This window comes from Ipomoea triloba, chromosome 11 (genome assembly GCF_003576645.1).
Source record: "Ipomoea triloba cultivar NCNSP0323 chromosome 11, ASM357664v1".
NCBI classification, from domain to species: domain Eukaryota; kingdom Viridiplantae; phylum Streptophyta; class Magnoliopsida; order Solanales; family Convolvulaceae; genus Ipomoea; species Ipomoea triloba.
In genome coordinates this window covers 19,257,523-19,278,413 of record NC_044926.1, presented here as the reverse complement: position 1 = coordinate 19,278,413, position 20,891 = coordinate 19,257,523, and the positions used below count along the sequence as shown (strand labels likewise).

At 32.7% G+C, this 20,891-nt stretch overlaps 2 protein-coding genes across 7 annotated transcripts in view; both read left to right on the top strand.

Annotated features, from left to right (window-relative positions):
* Positions 1–9,265, top strand: part of LOC115996433 (alpha-galactosidase-like) — an 11,873-nt gene extending 2,608 nt beyond the window's left edge. For 2 of the 6 annotated variants that reach the window (XM_031235645.1, XM_031235644.1), the window contains 15 exons: positions 3,310–3,401; positions 3,617–3,675; positions 4,103–4,159; positions 4,432–4,466; positions 4,848–4,951; positions 5,096–5,171; positions 5,665–5,723; positions 6,136–6,201; positions 6,337–6,420; positions 6,530–6,594; positions 6,981–7,063; positions 7,281–7,371; positions 7,533–7,582; positions 8,271–8,411; positions 8,957–9,265. In XM_031235645.1, coding sequence (XP_031091505.1) covers positions 3,310–3,401; positions 3,617–3,675; positions 4,103–4,159; positions 4,432–4,466; positions 4,848–4,951; positions 5,096–5,171; positions 5,665–5,723; positions 6,136–6,201; positions 6,337–6,420; positions 6,530–6,594; positions 6,981–7,063; positions 7,281–7,371; positions 7,533–7,582; positions 8,271–8,411; positions 8,957–9,043 — 1,149 coding nt within the window. In that variant the 3' untranslated portion in view covers positions 9,044–9,265. Of the gene's footprint in view, positions 1–1,184; positions 1,247–3,091; positions 3,402–3,616; positions 3,676–4,102; positions 4,160–4,431; positions 4,467–4,847; positions 4,952–5,095; positions 5,172–5,664; positions 5,724–6,135; positions 6,202–6,336; positions 6,421–6,529; positions 6,595–6,980; positions 7,064–7,280; positions 7,372–7,532; positions 7,583–8,270; positions 8,412–8,956 lie in introns of those variants that run through there. The other 4 variants (XM_031235646.1, XM_031235647.1, XM_031235648.1 and 1 more) reach the window with 4 other exon arrangements.
* Positions 9,266–17,615: 8,350 nt separating this feature from the next.
* Positions 17,616–20,651, top strand: LOC115996032 (protein FAR1-RELATED SEQUENCE 5-like). Its single transcript, XM_031235177.1, has 5 exons — positions 17,616–17,634; positions 17,776–18,004; positions 18,064–18,603; positions 19,060–19,947; positions 20,171–20,651. The coding sequence occupies exons 1-5, from the start codon at positions 17,616–17,618 to the stop codon at positions 20,649–20,651; spliced, it is 2,157 nt and encodes a 718-aa protein (XP_031091037.1).
* Positions 20,652–20,891: the final 240 nt, after the last annotated feature.

Sequence of the window (20,891 nt, the reverse complement as noted above, 5' to 3'; positions counted from 1 at the left end):
TTTTTTTTTTTTTTTTTTTTTTTGTTTTTTTTTGTTTTTTAAGTTCATTTGATTTTATAAAATACATTTTATTTCTGATGGAAGATTGGATATAAGTCTAAGGATTTAATGAAAAGTTCATTAAGTTATAATTTCATTTAGTGGGAGAAAATTATTTTACTTCAAATTAACGAACAAAAGAAAAACAAGATACTCCATAGAGAAACTATGACCTACTTTGTGTCTAGCCAATACAATAACATATACAAGGTAAAATACTAGATGTTGAGATAAAGAACTATTATCATTCATATGGTAATTGAAATACATACTTTGTTCACCATATTCATTCATATGTATTTTAATCCAACCATATTTATAGCAAAAGCAGCCAAAAGTCTCATGTGACGTAGGCTCTGTTTGGGAGAGCGGTGTGGTTAGAGTGGTTAGAGTGATGGTGGTAAATTTGGAGCTGTGAAGATTACGTTAGCGCAGCTAGATTTGTGGAAAAAGTATTTGTTTAGAAAAATATTGGCGGCGGTGAAATTGGAAGGCTAAATGACTAATATAGAATTATAGACATTTATATATAATATATATAAAGAATAAACTTTTACATTAATAAATTAATGTTCACTTAGAGATTTAAAAAAAAATTATTTTCATTTATAATATGTGGGATGCCCATATTGCCCATTTTTGCTAAAGGGAGCATGAGGCTCCACTATAAAAGGAAGCCTCATGCTCCCAAATTGAATTGAATTGAATGGCTCCAAGTAGTGCCTCTACCCTTTGGGCAGAGTAATAATAAGCACTTTAATTTTTTAAATTAAAATGACGGCGTTTTGGTCTTTTGGAAAATTTCTCCAAATGCCTGCAGTTGTTCCTATTGGAACCTTTTGGGTCCAATGGGAAAATGACCTATAGTGGTCAGGGACTCAGGGCGATGCGTTGGGGCAGTCAACCACCACAAATGCATTTTAACCAAACACCTTTTTTTGGCGTTTGGGGCAGTCGAACACTCCAATCGTCCAAAAAGCTCTCTCAAATTGGACCTTAATTGGTTTGATGTAGTGAACTACCTAGTGACTGAGTACTAAGTAACATACAACATACTTGATCCATCATTTTGATATGACACAGATGTTTCAAACTCTTGAGTTTGAGTCAACTTTGGTTTGAATTTTTATTTGATGTTTTTGAAGGATTGCATTAGAGTGGTGAAGACACTGTGAGAAGAGAGCAAGAGTTGCACTGGCTTGATCAGGTAATTGTGTTAATTTCAATGGTTATTAGGGATTAAAAGAAAAAAATCTCTGGAAAATGTTGCAGACTGTGCTTTGCTCATTTCCAAGTTATCAGAAAGGTTTTAAGATACAAGTAACATTCATATTAGATCATGATATCCTCCCATGAGAATAAAATAATTTTCTTAGGGTAGGTTAGGTGACTAGAGAGTATACATGAAAACTCGAAAGCAATGACCCAGCAAAGGAACAATCATACTTGTAGAAAACACAGGTTTAAATTCCTGATTTACATCAGAGTAATATGTAATTTAGATTTCCATTGTAAAAATATCTATTGCAAAGGTTTAAAAAAAGCAATTATCCTCGTACATACAACAATAATTAAGAAACAGATTTGAAAATTTTTTGAAATCATAATATTGCTAATACTACAAGAGTGATTGTTAATTCCACACTTGTATGTTCTTTGATTTGAATACTGCCATAAGAATCCAATGATAATGTAAATATTAACTTGTATATGCGGAAGTTAATTAGGATTTAACAATGTTCATTACAATTACAACATGGGCTATGACTTTTTATGGCTCAGTGAGATTGCATAATGCTGAGGACTTGAGGAGTAAATAGTTCTTAGTTCAGTACTTCACCAGCAAAATTTTAATTTCATGGTTTCTGATGTGAAATGAAAATGTGCTTGTACCAATGTAATTTACAATACTTTCTCCTTGTTATTGGAGTTTGCTGTTTAAGAATGAAGCATATTTTATTTTGGATCCTAGGAGATTGATAGTAGTATATTACAAACCAATTTCTATATTGGTAAAACTAATCCAGAAAATCATAATCATAAATACCAAATAAAGATTGAGCCCCCATTCCAATTTTGATTATCGCTGTTCACTTCTAAACTTACATATGTAGCAATTTTAGAAATTAAAATATCCACGAGTCATCTGCCAAGTATTTGTTAGTTTTTAATGCAGAAAATTATCCATGAATCGTGTCAAAGTTTGGAAATTTTGTGCCGAACACAGATGCCGGGCATTCACCTACGTGTAACGCACATACCACCTCTAGTGTGTCTCTGTGTTGGTGTGTGTATATATATATATATATATATATATATATATATATATATATATATATATATATATATATATTTGCTATTTATAGAAATAGGCTTTTTTTGGTATAGTGTTTGTCTTATCTATAAATTAGTAAATATTTTGTGTTTGTTCTATAGCTTATTACTTTTTAGTTATTCCAAAAAGATATAAATTTGAATAAAAAATATGTTCAACAAAGTTGAAACATCATGATATTCACCCGGTTAATAATTAATAGAGATTCACCCAACTATATGAAATGATGATTTGGGTAACATAAATGACTACAACATTGATTAGTTATAATACAATTAATGTTTACTAATGAACATAAATGTTTACCCTCTTCTCAGAAAAATAATAATTTCTCTAAAACTATGAATATAAGTGTCAACTACAGCCGTTACAACAAGTTTGTTAAAAGTTATGCATTGTGGAAGGCGTCAAAAATGTTATAATACTGTTTTAAATGAAAGGTGTTAAAACTTGGCTTGCAAATGACAGTAGCTATATATATCATGATGATATCTATATCTATCTATCTACCTATCTATCTATATCTATATATCTATATATATATATATATATATATATATATATATATATAGTAAAGCCAAAATTAGGAAAGAAGTAGTTTTGAAGTACACGTTGTCTAGCTCACATCCCAACCCAAAAAAACAAGAAGAAGACAAAAGGAAGTAAGAAAAGCACCTCCTTCACCTTCATCCCTATCTCACATCCAACGCTTTCCAGCTTGCATCCACATCCATACCTTTATCTCTATCTCTATCTCTCTGTCTCTCTCTTTGTATATATATACACCCACAGCTCCCATGTTAATGCACAGATACAGTTACTTAAAGAGCTAAGCAAGAGTTTCTTTACAAAACACCATAATGAATCCAGTTACTCTAGTAGTTTTCATACTATTATGCAGCTCTGATGCCACTACATTTGCTCTATCTGCCCAGACTATGCACAAGAAGTCTTCTAGTTTAGGCCGCCAGGAGCAGAGGAAGAGGAGCCTTCTGGCAAATGGGCTTGCTTTGAAGCCTCAGATGGGGTAAGTTATTAGTTTCAATTTTAGTGTATGCATGTAGTTCAAGGTTGTGTGGTCGAGTGATACCTACAACTTTTAGGAATTTTTATTGTAAAATGACACTATGATTGAATTTGTTACCCTTTTTTTTTTTTTTTTTTTAAATTTTTCATTTATATATTTATTCTATAGCTATCGAAATTCTAACCTTCAATATATGTTGTTGTGTGGTTGATTAGATGGAGCGCCTGGAACCATTTCCATTGTGACATTAGTGAAACCTTAATTCAAGAAACTGGTCAGCATATTTTCTTTTGATGTAACCTTAATTTGAGATACTGTTATGTTTCATTCCTATGAGCACTGGTATCACAGTTTTGAGAAAAAAAAAATAGTAGTAATACTTCATAAATCCCATTTTGTATGTTTTGTTTAGTTAATGGAACACCATTCAAATTATTAATAATTTAATTTAATTTCTTGTAATATTTCATTTAATAATATTGAACAAAATTTGTACGTGTAAAAAATATATTAAATGTTCTATTAAACAAAAAAGAACTGTTTAAGAAAAAAAATAGTTTGGGCAATGAATAGTAAATAGCACCGCTAAGGGCCAAAGTATTTGCTATATTTAAAAATTATATTATGTATATGTGTGTGTGTGTAATTGAAATATGAAATGGTCTACTTTCTTATTTTTTATTTTTTCTTTAATGTGGAAGCTGATGCAATGGTCTCAACTGGGCTTGCTTCCATGGGATATCAATATATCAATATCGGTAAGATAAGATATGTGTGTGTGTGTGGTTTTTTTCCTATGCCGTCTATTTTGGTGCCTCCAAAAAAAAAAAAAGGAAGAAGAAGAAAGTAGCAAAATATTTTGAACATATTAAATGGTTGATAAAAGAATAAAAAGAAGTGTTATATGAAAAAGTTACCCCCAATTTTTATTTTTTGAATGGAAGCACCATAGTAGATCTTTCCCTACACACACAAACACATATATATTCATCACTTCTTGACTATTAATAATCCTTATTCATCGGTTCAGATGACTGTTGGGCTGAACAGAATCGCGACGAGAAGGTAGGGGAATAATACTTTGTATGTCTTTTATGCATAAGTAGTGTTTCTTTCCACAAACCATATTTTCTAATTAACTAAGGGAACTTATTTTTGTATTAAAATCAGCAAAAAAAAAAAAAAAACATGAGGGACAAGAAACTTCCCATACTATTTGCCATTAGGGAGATTATTTGCACCAAATTTTAAATCACGTGATTTGTCTTTTATATGGCATGTGTCATTCTCTCGCATATGTATTAGTCCATCCATTTGTATATTGACCCGGTGCACCTGAATTAACTAATGTATTCGTATTATTTAGGTTATACAAAAGATCCTTCACAAATAGTATTACTTGCATGTACAAAATACTTACTATTGGTAACAATTTATTGTTGGCAGGGGAACTTGGTTTCTAAAGCCTCTACATTTCCATCTGGGATCAAAGCTTTAGCAGATTATGTTCATAATAGAGGGTTGAAGCTTGGAATTTACTCTGATGCTGGGTAAAAATAAACCTGTATCTACCTAATTGATGGATTCTAATAAATTACCATCCTAGTTTCATATGGACATATAGATAGATTGATCTGTAATATGAATATAGAACCTGAGATAACTAATTGCATCTAGTTTTTCTACTTCTGCAGGACTCAGACATGCAGTAATACTATGCCTGGATCATTGGGATATGAAGAGCAAGATGCAAGAACCTTTGCCTCTTGGGTACATAATAAAAACTATTATTTTTTCACTACCAAAAACGTACTGTGTTACAAATGCACTGTGTCTGACAACCCATGATTCATTGCTAAATATTGCCCTCTAGTTAAAATGGCAACATAAAACTTTGTAATATATTTCAATACGAAACATTCTATATGCTTCAAAATTTTGTGCACCATGTAACATGATAATTTCATATGACAAATGCATAGTATAAGAAGTTAATTCATAGGTACCCAAAAGTGGGTGCATATGACAGCTTTCATACTTATGAACTACTGAGAATTAACTGACTATGAATGAATTAAATTAAGCCATCATGCAAAATTTAATGTAAGTTCCATTATCTTCTCAATACTTCATTGATTCGGACTTTTCATGATAAAGGCCTAATCAGGAAGCTATTTGTAATTATTTTTCTTTATATATCTAATTTCCTAAATAATGGCCATGAATAGATACTAACTTCCGGTTCCTTTATGCTCTTAATTAGGGAGTTGACTATCTTAAGTATGACAACTGTAACAACAACAATGAGAATATGAAGGACAGGTATACATTGTGCTGCCCTCTTTTGTGCATATATGTTGATCAAGATTGGTTTTGATATTCATTGGGTTCATACAATCATTTGAGTCAGGACTTATAGTATATCAATTGCAAATTTGCACAACTTATACCATACATGACTCCTAGTTTCACTAGCTAGGTTTGTATCATGTAGATTATTGTCACATTTGAACTTATGTCCAAATCGTGTTTGAACATAACAATTATCTTTATAAGATTCAATATTTAGTATAATGTTAACTGCACTTGTATTAGATGTGCATTATATTAGGGAGCATATAATTATATGAGTGTGCACACTCATAGCTTCCCAATAATCCAATTTGAGAGCCCATACTCTGGGTATTTAGCATGCATTCACTATATATTTATTTATTTATCTCTGTGAAAATAGGTATGGTAAAATGAAGCAGGCTCTGCTCGACACTGGAAGGAGCATCTTTTTTTCTATGTGCCAATGGTAAGTTGCTTGTATTCAGTGTGCATGTGCATGCACATGTACACACATGTATGTATCACAGACATCCACATATGCACATGCATGTACAAACGTACACTTGGGCACGTGTGTGTCTCATCTTTTCTAAATTCCCAGGGGACAAGAAGATGTTCCCACTTGGGGGCAGTCTGTTGGCAATAGTTGGAGAACCAGTGGAGACATTGAGGATAACTGGGAAAGGTGTGTGTGAACTGATGTAATTTAGGGTTCAGTAAAAAAATTCTATAGTTAGATGAGACAAAAGTCAGAAATATTTTATTAAGATTGTCTTATATTTTCTTTTTTCCAGTATGACTTCACATGCAGATCAAAATGATCAATGGGCATCTTATGCATATCCTGGTGGATGGAATGGTAATTTTTAGATTTTTTTTTGTAAAAACTAATTCATTATATTAGAAAACTGTTGATAAATTCTCAATCTAAGGATGTGGCTTACTGAAAGTTCACACATAATTAGCATACAAAGTGACAGTATTGTCGTATTGATAACCTCATAGTTAAATGACATAAACCTTAAATTTAACATAAAAAATTTTAAGTTCAATTCTTGTTTTCATCAAAATTATCAAAATGTAGAAATCTCTCTACTTATGTAATGACAATTAGATATTATGGTGTAAATGGTAAGTACTTTTAAGTAGTTCAATTTGGAATGAGAGCCTTGCAAAACCATTAATGTTTTTACTGCTTTGAACATCACTTAATCATATATTATTCCTCTATGATGAATTGGTTAGATCCTGATATTTTGGAAGTTGGAAATGGCGGGATGACTACAGCAGAGTACCGCTCTCATTTCAGCATTTGGGCTTTAGCCAAAGTAAGCAACATGATCAATAAACATTTTTAACATTATTCGATAAGCATCACAACAAACCTCTTTACATTGAAATAAATGTTGTACGTCAACTATAGTGCATGGTTTTCCAAGTACAGTGTACTAATTGGTAAGCTAACATCAATTAAAATGTGATATTAGATATGTTGTAAATAGATAAGGCCGTCTAATTGGATGTTGATTAACATTGCAAATACAGGCTCCCTTGTTGATTGGATGTGATATTCGATCCATGGACAAAACCACCTATAAAATCCTTAGCAATAAAGAGGTCATTGGTGTAAATCAAGGTGCACATGAACAAATATTGTTATTTAATCTATTATCTATATACATACATATATACACACAATGCACACACACTGCACCCACAATGCACCCACACTGCACCCACACATATATCATTTTATGGTAGAAAGTAACCTGCTGGACAATTTGGAACCTAATGCAGATGGACTTGGTCATCAAGGGAGAAAAGTTAAAATAGATGGAGATTTGGAGGTAAACCTAAAAGCCATCTTCCCGTAAATATAATATAGAGAATTCTTCTACAATAACTATTTTCTTTTTGGTTCCTTTTTTTAAATGTTGAAAGAATAGGGTATTTTGGTTGTATCATTCAAGTTGAGAAAAGAAGTGGCGTGTAACAAAAACACACCCTCTTTTTATCTAAGGCAGAAGAAAAATGCATTTTAGAAGTTCACGTAATTCATATACCATATACTGAAATTGACATTATGGTACATTAATTGCATTTTTATGTTACAGAATGGAAATATATCATATTTTTTTAAAATCAAATAATTACTTATATGGTATTTTGGAGTGCATATTTTATTAAAATATATTGTTATTGAAAATCATTAAGCAGTGTTTTATTTTTCCGTACCAAGAAGATTAAAACCTAGAGTTAAATAAGATGAAATCATGTTACTTATTACATGAGACAATAAAAATCAGCATTATTGCTCTTTATAAAACATAAAATGTTAGGGGGACAGGCTCTGTTTAGCACACATAAGTGAAGGTTGAAATTTAGCTGTCTTCTTTATCTGGCACTGATGTTTTGCATGTTGGTGGAAGAAAGAAATTCATATTATCACCTAAATTAAATTTAAATTGAATAAAGATGAAAATTTACAAAAAACCATTGCAAAAGAAACTTGAAATATAAGAAATATATGTGCAGATTTGGGCAGGACCCTTGTCTGGCAGCAGAGTAGCTATTGTACTGTGGAATAGAGGATCAACAGCGGCAAACATCACTGCTTATTGGTCTGATGTTGGCCTCAGCCAGTCAACCGTTGTAAATGCACGAGACCTTTGGGCTGTACGATTCTTCATTTAATCCTTTGATTTATGAAATTTTGTCAATTATGGTATGGTCGGTCTAAAGAATCGAGTTGCTTAGCAAATTTAAGATCTTAAGATCATACTTGCCAACAAGTATCTTGTGGTTTGATAGCATTACTGTTACCATTCCAAACGGAAGGTCAGGTTTGAGTCTCATACTTGCCAAGTACCTTGTGATTTGATATTATTACTGTTGCCATTCCAAACAGAATGTCAAATTCGAGTCTCATACTTCCCAAGTACTTTATGATTTGATAGCATTACTGTTACCATTTTAAACGGAAGGTCAGGTTTGAGACTCATCTCAATCAAGGATGTTGGCATATAATATTGAGCAGTTACTATGGATATGTTAGATTATAGTCCATAAAAAAAGATCATACTTACCTAATCAATCAGGGCTAATCTTTTGGATACCCGTATCTTTAAAAAGTTTTCTTTTCATTTAAATTTATTGATTTTCTAACTATTTTTTTGGGGTTTTTTTTTTTTATTTTTTTTTTATTATTTTTTTTTTTACAGCATTCAACTAAGAGATCAGTTAAAGGACAAATCTCTGCTAGAGTTGATGCGCATGACTGCAAAATGTATGTGCTCACACCAAGGTGAAATTGTGATTAGAAGATGGCATCTCTATTATTAGATAGCTCAAAACATCTAGAAAAAAAGTTAATAACAGGTGCTATTATTTATTTGTGGAAATATCATATTTCCTTTAAAGAATTTAATTTATTTTGTATGGCCACATAAAAGATTTCACTGTGACGTTCCCACACATTGGAACTGAACATTTAATAAAATATGTACTTTAGTTCAGAGTTTGTGTGAAAAGTATCTACATGTTTATGGCCATATTATTATTATTATTATTATTATTATTATTATTATTATTACATAAGGGCATTTCAGTTATTGTATCACTTATTCCCATTTCAATTCCATGTAATCCTATCCATGCATACCAAACACGATAATTTGAATTCATATTTTATCCTTATTCTTTTCTCATCAAATTACAATTCATTTTTTTCCTAAATTTTTCGTTTTAACCAAACCCCGGGTGAGTACCCTAGAGACTTTTTGAGAGCTTAGAGGATCTTTTTGATTCACCAAAGGAACGTGCGGAATTGGTGCGTGCTGGACTGCTTAGATGAGCTAAGGTAGAGGTCATTTTATAATGTTTGAACCCTTGATCGTTGTAGTATTAGGAATGAGAGTATTATATTAGTCTGATTCGTTCATCTTCCCTTAATTCATTTGCGTTCTTTGTTTTCGAGTAGATTTATGATTAATGTTTCATAAATTGTTTTTTGTCAATAATTTTGGACAACAATGTCTTGGACCAATAATATTGAAATTAACAACAATGGACTAATAAACTCATAGCATGAAACTATGAACAATCTGTATAGAGTTTGAATAAAAACATAAAAGTTGCATTGCATTGTGCTCAATAACAAAAGGAGTTAATTCCAGCAATGGTTCTTCTACTATGTTCATTTTCTAAAATTAGTTCCCGACTTTTAATTTAGACAATCAAGTCCCTTGACTTTCAAATTCTTTCCAATGTTGGTTCTTTCGTCAAATTTTGGTTAAGTTGAAGTCAAATGAAGGGATAAAATTGTCAGTTCACCTGTTTAGTGTATTATTACTCATATTTCTCCTGTCTTATACGCTGTATATATGAATATAATCTCAGTCGAAGTCTCAATTGAAGCCATATAATCTCAGTCGAAATCTCTTCAACTGAGATTATATTCATATATATAGCGATATGACAGGAGAAATACTAGTAATAATACACTATACAGGTGAACGGGTAATTTTACCCCTTAATTTGACCTCAACTTAATCAAAATTTGACGAAACGATCAATATTGGAAAGAATTTGAAAGTCAAGGGGCTTAAATTATCTAAATTAAAAGGCGGGGACTAATTTTGAAAAATCAACATAGTCGAAGGACCATTGTTGGAATTAACTTATAACAAAAGGTAGCGCTTTGTCTTTGTGAAAGGGAGTGCAATAAGAACTTTGCTTCTAGAATATAATAGGAAATAACACCCAAAAAAAGACTATTAAGGGAATTGAAGCATATAAGAGCATCACCATCAATGGTGATTGTAGTAAATAATGTCAGAAAGTTGCCTTGTCACCATGAGAGATGATAGGAGAGAGAGTAAGTTGAGAGCATCTACAAATGAAGAAATTATTGCAGGTTAGTGGATCCCATTAAGACAAAGCAACAACTGAAAATCACGCGTGGAGGCTACATAGTGCGCCTAGCGGGCGCGTGCAGTGCAGGGGCCCGCTAGGGCGTTAGGCACGCCTAACTTCTCATATATTTTATTATTATTATTTTTTAAAAATGATATTTATTTTTTTTCCTTCCCTCTCATTTTCTCTTTCTTAATCAGACTTACAAAACCCCTAAAAAATCGCGAAATAACTCAATTGATAAGGATGCTCTAAGGACATATTAGTATAATATTCCAACTATTCAAACATATATGCTGATAAAAAATGCATGCTCATCAATTAGATAAGAATAGATAGTTGTGGAGGAAGTCATCTCCAATCCAATTGACTATATATAGTACGGAGTAGTTTTCAATTCCAGATACCAGATAATAACAAGGCGTTTGGTTGCAAGGAAGGAATTAGGTGGGAAAGGAATTGCAATTCCATGGGAAAAGAATAATGTGGAATAAAGTGAGAGTTTAAATTCTAGTGTTTGGTTGGAGGTAATAAAATTACTAGGAATTTCAATTCAAATGTTTGGTATACATGAAAGGGAATAAGTAGTATAAAGTCCAAAATGCCCATTGTTATTATGGAGTATTATTATTAATAATATCATTATTAAATGACAAGTACACAAAAAATATAACATATTAAATTCAAATACCACTCATACACCGTATCTCTTGAACTAAACATATTATAAAAAATATTTGAGAGTTTTGAGAAAACATACTTGATTAAGGTTGACCTACAATGATTATTGCTTGCTCAGGAACGACTTTCTTTTTTTTATTTGAGGGGTAATTTTGTCTCAAATATTTGAGGGGTAGTTTTGTCTCAAAAGTATCTTTTTTTTATATTCCTAAAATCCATGGAATTAAAATCCCAAGGGGGGGCATGGGATTCTAATTCCATGAAAATGAGGGAATTGCAATTCCGCGGAATTGCAATTTCCTCCAACCAAACGAAGGAATTTAGTTGCCTTCGGAATTAGGTAGGAATTAAGTGGGAATGGAATTTAAATTCCCTCCAACCAAACGCCCTGTAATGGTGAGTGGTTTACACAAACCATAATTCATACTGCTAGCAAGTGGATGCATTAAAAAAATAAATTAATCAATAAAAAATTAAAAAAAAAAACCTTTATGAAGGTGAGAGACTGAAAGTATTGATACCATATTATTTTAGAAAAAAGGTTCAAATTAGCTAACAAACAACACACAAAAGTACAATTAAGTCCTCAAACTAAAAAATGTGCAATTAGGCTTCTAGTTCAACTATCTAAAATTATGTAATTCTACCCAATTTTACATGTTTCTCATGCCATCGCTAACGTGTTGATCATCCTATTTAAAAATATTATTATTTTAAATTTATTTTAATAATTTTAAATGAAATGAAGTTTTAAAAAAAGTCACCCTATCCATGTCTTAATATCCGGCCAGAGAGGAAGACCGGGAGAGATTTTTTTTTTTTAATTTTTAATTTCATTTTATTTGAAATTATTAAAATAAATTTAAAAGTAATACTTTTTGAATAAGATGACTGTCATGTCAATGATATGAGGAATATATTAGATTTTGTTTAATTGCATAATTTTTGATAATTGAAGGATCTAATTGCACTTTTTGAGTTGTATAACCCAATTTTATTTTCTTTTATTCGATAGCTAATTTGGACCTTTTTCTTATTATTTAATCATAGGTTTTTTTATTAAAGAAAATCATTTTGCACGTCTGTTACTTTTTATGTTAAATTAAGCAAATAGACCGACAAATTAAAAAGAATAAAAAAAAAAAAAAAAAAAAAAATGCCCGACAAACACATCATATCATGAAATACAAGTACAAAGTATGTGTTGAGGTTTACTGTTCATGAGATGGTGAGTGCAGAAATAATTCTATATGCACTCCCATTTGTTACTCATATTTGTTTATTTCTTATGATGTGTAATGCTTTGATTGCTTAAAATAAGGGGGTGAATTATGATTTTTATTCATTCATTTTTGTTTATGATCTTTCAATAAAATTTGAACACTTAGTAGAAGTAAAAGTTGGGAGTAGATTTTTGGAATCTAAGTAGTATTTTTTGTCAGAGTATAGTATATGCATTGTTTTCAATCCAATCCATATCATGAGTGACGGAGTGTATTAGTAGTCAATCTAATCCATATCAACATTGATTATTATTAGATACTCCTTCCGTCCATTTTATATGTCGGATTCGGTTAACGAAGATTGACTAAAGTTACTTACAATTTAATTTTTCATAATATTAAGTTTGGAATTAGTATGTAAAATTTATATATTTAGAAGCTACATTAAAATTACTATTAAATACGAAAAATTAAATTTAAAAATTATAAAAAAATACTACTAGAAATAAGAAAAGAAGAAAGAGTTGGTTTGACCAAAGAATAATAGTAAAACAGATAAAATGAGACAAAGAGAGTATAAAATATGCTAATTTCTATTGAATTTTCTATCTGTATGTAATTGCATAATTTTGAACATCAGATATATCTATGCAGCACAAGAGTTAGGAAGGCATTGTTGATCTGATGCTTAATATCTTAGGATGTCTGCATATTATATTGATCGAAAATTTTGTAAACTTCTGTGCATAAGAGATATTCACCACTACTAATTAATCAGGTGCGTTTGATTCGCACATGGAAATCGGAATCGGAATGAGTATCAAATACTTGGTAATGGTAATGAAATTTGGTAAAAGTATTTAGCATGTTTGGTAGTTGGGTGGAATGAGAATAATAATTATTAATAGTTGGGGAAGAAAGGAGGAAGGGAGATGAAACCCTTATTTAGTAAGGGTATGGTTTTCGATCTCATTAATGGGTATTCCAAACCCATCAAGCATGCACAAAACCTATCAACCAAACACAATCAATTACTTTCATACCCATTCCTTATGCCTAAACCCACCAACCAAACACACCCAAAGTCTCAATGACTCCTCAATTTCTCATTGAACCAGGATTTGAACCCCGCCTTACCACTGGAAACAATATTAAGGGTGCGTTTAGTTCGCACATGGGAATCGGAATCGGAATGGGTATCAAATACTTGGTAAGGGTAATGAGTTTTGGTGAAAGTATTTAGCATGTTTGGTAGTTGGGTGGAATGAGAATGGTTATTAATAGTTGGGGAAGAAAGGAGGAAGGGAAATAAAACCCTTATTTAATAAGGGTATAGATTTTCTCATTAATGAGGTATTCCAAACACATAGTAGCATTCTCAAAACCTATCAATCAAACACTAACAATCACTTTCATACTCATTCCTTATGCCTAAACCCACAAACCAAACACACCCTAAATGTTCATTAATCGATTACTTGAACTATTCCAGATTTCCAGCATAGCAAGTTGAAGATTGGTAGAGATGGTTACTCTTGAAGGTTGATTGGTCCTTATTTGATTCTTGATGAGAATGTGTTACTCTTTTTAAGATTGGCATAGATGGTTTTGTAGTTCATTTTTGTTTTTGTCACATCTTCAAAAATCTCATTTCAACTAAAATTTTTAGTAATTTTAGATTCTTGCAAATATAAATTCAAAACGTTATAACTTGAACTAAACATACCATACAAATAAAAATAGAAATAAAAAAAAAAGTCATTAATTTGGGGACTTGAGGTAACATGTCATATTATTGGAATTTATACAACGTAACGTCAAATAATATCAATAGAGTTATATTTTATATCTAGTATAATTACACAGGTGTAGCAAGTTGTATTAGATGTTAGTTTGCATTAGCATATTGATGCTATCCGGTACAATTATCATAAAATGACATTAAAAGTGGCTATTTTTTTGGTACAAATATATGTGGGGTCCACTTTTGATTTCGGTTGGATCAAAGTAGATTCGAGTTCTTCGTAGTTAGACGAAGAGATTGATATATTGTACGCTCAAGACGGATAATGGTTGAATGAAAAATTGATTCTCAAAGTAGACCCATTTGAGTTAGAAAATGAAGGTGGAAAGGCTTTAAAGTAGCCTTTGTCCCACATTGATTTGGAAAATAGATTTGCACCACTATATATACAAGAGCCATTTTAAAATGTATTGAATTGTATAGTATAGATGCTTTCTTTTGCCTTGTTCTCTATTCTTTGAGTGCTCAAATTGACTCAAGCTAACACCTAGCCTAGGCGCCTTGTTGTGCTTGTCAACCACCCAACTTGGCAGAGTTAATTAGCGAAGCGAGTCGGCCTTATTTATTTATATAAATAAGAGAAGTAACACACACGCACACAGATATATATATATAACATACACCCATAAACATCTATAGGTCGCCGCCTAAGAGAAGTAACACACACACACACACAGATATATATATATAACATACACCCATAAACATCTATAGGTCGCCGCCTAGGCGCTAGTCTACCGCCTGATTAGCGCCTACTACAACCATGGTGTCAACTATTATTGAACATAATATATACAAATAATAAATATGTAATCTAATTATTAGGTTAAATTTTTAATTGAGAAAGAGCACATTGTTCAATTATTTGTGCCTTATTATTATGTTTGTTGTTGGTGGTGTTATTGTTGTGTGGGGTATTTTCTTTTGATGATAATGGATTGAAAATGGTTAGGAAGCTCCCCTGCAAATCATGGTAGTTCTTATGATATGGCCCGGGCATGTGATTTTGCCGATTCTAACTCAATCCTTTGGCTATCTTCATCATTATTCTTCTGTGCATGCATTTGTTAATTGATTGCATACCTTCGATTGTGGTTATGATATTGAAACTAGCTAGAGTTGTTGGGTACCCATGCACTATTATTTAACGTGTCATTTTCTTATATTGATAATACTTCAACACATACATGATACATAGTTAAGTCCCTTTTAATCAAATTTGGATGTCTCCTTATCACTAAGAAAGTGTATGTGAGAATTTGTTTGTTGATACTCCTAACTCTATTACATTGTAGTATTTGTCTATTTAAGAACAAAGAGACCATGTTTCTACTGGATACGTTCCATTTGGAAGAGTCAAAGTTATGTCGCTCGACTACAAGATCTTTGGCAAATTTATGTGAGAATTTATTTCACTTTTGATCATTATATTCAACTATAATGAAATTTTCAGTTTAATTTGTTTCATTTTTTTAAGGGAAAATGATCAAATACACCCTCTAACTTTACCTCAAAAGTCAATTAGCCCCCTCAACTTTTTAAAGGTACAATTACATCCATAAACAATGCATTTTAGTGCAATGAGACCCAAAAACAGGTTAATAACCTGCTATCACAGGTCATTAAAAATCCGGCCACCTTCAAGTATGTTTTCAGGCAAAAAAAGTGACCGGCGACCGGTGGACGGTCGACGGTCGCCGGTCACGGAGAAAAAGAACCTGGTTCTCCTTCTCGCCAGAGAAGGAGAACTAGAGGTTCGCCGGTCGCCGGTCACTTTTTTGCTTGAAAACATACCTGAAGGTGGCCGGATTTGTAATGACCTGTGATAGCAGGTCATTAACCTATTTTTGGGTCTCATTGCACCAAAATGCATTGTTTATGGATGTAATTGTACCTTTAAAAAGTTGAGGGGGCTAAATGACTTTTAAGCTAAAGTTAGAGGGCCTATTTCACGCTTTTCCCTTTTTTTAAAGGAATAATTTGTTTGTTTCATTTTTAATTTTCAATTCTTAAATTATTTTTTTAGTACTACTGACTATGTTATAATGTAGTATCCCTTCATAACTACTTTCTCAACCTACTGAAGCACAAAGAGTTAATACCGCCCCCACGAAGTTCAAACCCATGACCTCCCATATGGGAAAGTCACTTCGTGGCACTAGAGTTAATTCTTAAAAACATTTAAGTTTTAATCTATATACCCAAAATTCTCTTTTTGAAAATTTCACAAAATCAGTTCTCTTTTTGAAAATTTCACAAAATCTTACCATACCCTACTGTATTTAAGGACGTTTTAGACGGGAAGTGAAATATTTAAATCAAGAACTAAATCAAATTCATGAACCAAAAAATAAAAATGCTACTATAATTAATTTAATAAGCCAAAAATAAAATAAATACGTTTAACTAAAATACGCAAATTCAAATTATATCATCCGTCTCTAATTATAATTTTTATGTGTTTGACACAATTTAAGAAAAGAGTAAATGTAAGGTTCTTTTATTCCTCTATTTCTTTGCCCTACTTTTTGACAAATACTATCACCTAGGGATGTAAAGCGGACATACATATTCGACTAAACATAGGTAACCTTTATGTAAAGTTAAAAATTAATTGAAAAAATAAAAATAAAAATAAAAATAAAAATAAAAATAAAAATAGTAGTGTTTAACTTAATACAGTAATATAGACAATATTTTAAAATAAACAAGAAAAGGAAAATCAAATAAAATACTACAAAAATAATATAAATCATTAAAGTCATTCTCTACTTTTACCAGTTGACTGTGTGTGTCTATATATAAATAAATAAATCAATAAATAAATAAATAAATAAATAAATAAATAAATAAATAAATAAATAAATAAATATATATATATATATATATATATATATATATATATATATATATATATATATATAGATTTGTATTCAAGTAGGAACCATTCTTTAGTTGAGAACTAGGGACTCATCCAACCCATTAATTAATGTGAATTCAATGGTTGAGATGTATTCAGGAATGAAAAATAAATTGATCAGCCGTATAACTGTAGGGGTATTTTTGTCAAAATGATTAGAATCAAAATATTCTTCTTATTCTAGTGATATTCTAGCGTGATTATAGGAAATCTAATTATAAAAGGAGTTCATCACCTTTGTATATTCCGACCGTTCAGAGCTTGGTTCTGTTGGCGGGAGTTAGCGGCACTGTCAGAGAGCGATTTAAGCAAGTCAGCGACGAAGAGATTGAACGACGATGGAAGGTTCAACAACCGGTGAGTTTTTGTTATCGCTTTGATACGGTGTACCTATGCAAAGTCCAACTAGGGTGTGTGCATGTGTTCTCTTTGTTGAGTGCATATGATAAACTTGTATTACAAGACTTATTAATTTGATGACATTATTTTGTTTTGCAGAGCATGCTAATCATACTGGTGGTTCCGAAGGTTGTGACATGCAAATTTCCCCAGGAAATACAAAATATTGGACTCCGGTCTGCAATCCTTCAATTAAGCCGTCGGTTGGACAGTGGTTCCTAAATTTGGACAATGCTATTGAGTTCTATGCAAAATATGTAGGAAAAGTTGGGTTTGATATACGTCGAAGCTCGGAAAAAAAGGACAGGCAGGGTAAGATTTTGATGAAGTACGTGTTGTGTTCCCGCGAGGGGTTTAAGCAACCAACTATTTTAAGTATTGGGGTAGATGGAGTGGTGAAACCGGGACAGATGTTATTAGGCGTAGGACATCGAATAGGGTGGGGTGTAATGCACGGATTGTGTTTAAGCGGGTAGGAAGTGGGGGGTTTGTCGTGTTTTCGTTAGAAGAGCGGCATAATCATTGTATGTGTTCGGAGGTGTCAAAAACGTTTTTGAGAGTGAAGCGGAAGTTGGACCTTGGCCATCAGACTTTCATTACCAATTGTGCCAAGGCAAATATTGGGCCGATTAAATCTTTTAAACTGTTTAAAGAAATGGTGGGTGATTATTCAAAAATAGGGGCAACGAGTGTTGATTTCTGTAATTTCAGACGTAATTTGTTGGCTTATATTGAGACGGGAGATGCGCATCTAATACTTGCCAAGTATCGACAAAAAAAAGAGGTGTGCCCGAAGATGTACTTCGAGTACGATGTAGATGAGTATGACCATTTATGTCGGGTGTTTTGGGCGGATCCAAAGGCTAGAAGGAACTTTGCACGATTTGGAGATGCAATGTCGTTTGATGCTACATACAGTACGAACAGGTAATTTATTTATTTTTTCTTGCTTGTGTACAGTATTATGAAGTTGTGTGCATAGTGATTGTGTTAAATAGTGTTAGTAGGGATATTGTAATTAACCTTTAGTGTGCGTCCAGGGATTTGAGAATGATAGGGGGTGCATTGTGAGTGCATTATATATACTGTGGGGACTGTGCATTATATTTATTTGCATGCATGAGGGTAGTGTGTGCAAAGTAGGCTATATTAATTAGCGTAATAGGTGTAATTTATTGATAATGAATTCGAGCGGGGTAGTGTGTGTAAAGTGTAGACGAATGCGCATTCCGGCCAGAATTCTGTTGACATGATTGTTTTTTTTTCCAGTGGGTATATATCCATTTGTGATGCTTAAATGGTAGGTTATAGTTAATAAAATGTTGTGTCTGACATAATATGTTGATGAGTCGTAATCCTAGTTCGTTGATGTGATATGAGCAGGTATAGCCTGGTTTTTGTCCCTTTCACTGGGGTGGACCATCACAAGAAATGCATTACATTCGCTATAGGGTTAATATCTAAGGAAGATGTAAAATCATATGTCTGGCTGCTTGAGAATTTCAAGAAATGCATGGGGCATGTGCCGCAGTTGACAGTGACCGATCAAGATCCCGCCATGAAGAGTGCCGTTGCACAGGTGTTTGAATCAACTCGCCATCGTTTCTGCATGTGGCATATCATGACCAAGGTTAGCGAGAAGGTAGGGTCAACATTGGCAAAGAACGAAGAGTTTCGTAGGGCATTGAATGCTGTTGTGTGGAATGAGAAACTTAAAATTGAAGAGTTTGAGGTTAGGTGGCATCATATTATGGAGGACTACGGGCTCAGTGAACACAAATGGTTCAAGCAAATGTTTGAGGTGCGTGAATTTTGGATTCCTGCATATTTCCACAACGTCTTCATGGGAGGGTTATTACGAACTACATCACGGTCAGAAGCAGAGAATAATGTATTCGGGAGTTACACTAGCCAACACGCTAGCTTAGTGGAGTTTTTCTTGCAATTCGAGGCGGCAATAGATACCCAACGGCATAAACAAGCGAAGCTTAATGCAGATTGTGAAAGCAAGTTTCCAGAGATGAAAACCCCGTTGAAGATCGAGCGGCATGCCGCGACTATTTACACCATAGCTATTTTCTATAATGTGCAAGAGGAGATTTATGCGGGGTGTGTCACGTCTCGAATCATATCTAAGATGGCTGAGGGCGATTCTATACACTTCGTGGTTGAAGACGGTGATGGGGGATTATTTGATGTGTACGCGAAGAATGTTGACCTGTCATTTGATTGCACATGTCGAATGTTTCAAAGGGTTGGGTTGTTGTGCAGGCANGGTGTAATTTATTGATAATGAATTCGAGCGGGGTAGTGTGTGTAAAGTGTAGACGAATGCGCATTCCGGCCAGAATTCTGTTGACATGATTGTTTTTTTTTCCAGTGGGTATATATCCATTTGTGATGCTTAAATGGTAGGTTATAGTTAATAAAATGTTGTGTCTGACATAATATGTTGATGAGTCGTAATCCTAGTTCGTTGATGTGATATGAGCAGGTATAGCCTGGTTTTTGTCCCTTTCACTGGGGTGGACCATCACAAGAAATGCATTACATTCGCTATAGGGTTAATATCTAAGGAANTCACCCAAGTTTGGAATGAGTTCTACAATTGTGTTGGCCGTGTATGTGGAAATACCGACCGCCTGGTGGAGTTGGCAACATTATTGAAAGCTCATAGTGAGATATCCACCAATAGCAACAATGCTGTTACCCCAAGTACTGCTAAGGTAAGTGTTATCCATTCATTTTGTGGCTCGCCAAAGTCATCAGATGTTGTTGTCCGGCCACCTAACATTGCTAAGAATAAAGGGTCTAGGAAGCGATTAAAATCGATAAGAGAGAAGGTTGCCGAGAAAGCAACTAAGGCTAAACGGTTGTGTAGGACTTGTAAGCAATTTGCACACCATGATAGTCGTAATTGTCGGACTTGTAAGCAATTTGCACACCATGATAGTCGTAATTGTCCCGAGGCGTAGATCTTTTAGTTAGTCATAGTTTATTTCTTGAAATCTATAGATCTTTTTGTTAGTCATAGTTTATTTCCTTTGTTATTGAATTTGATAATAAATAGTGACTTTGTTTTCTCATAATTTATTTTCATTACAATAAATAGTGACTTTGTTTTCTCATAATTTATTTTCATTACATTTGAATTTGATTAAGTTCAGTGCATGCTAAGTTGTATGGCAGTAGTGTAGCTCATTTATAATTAACGT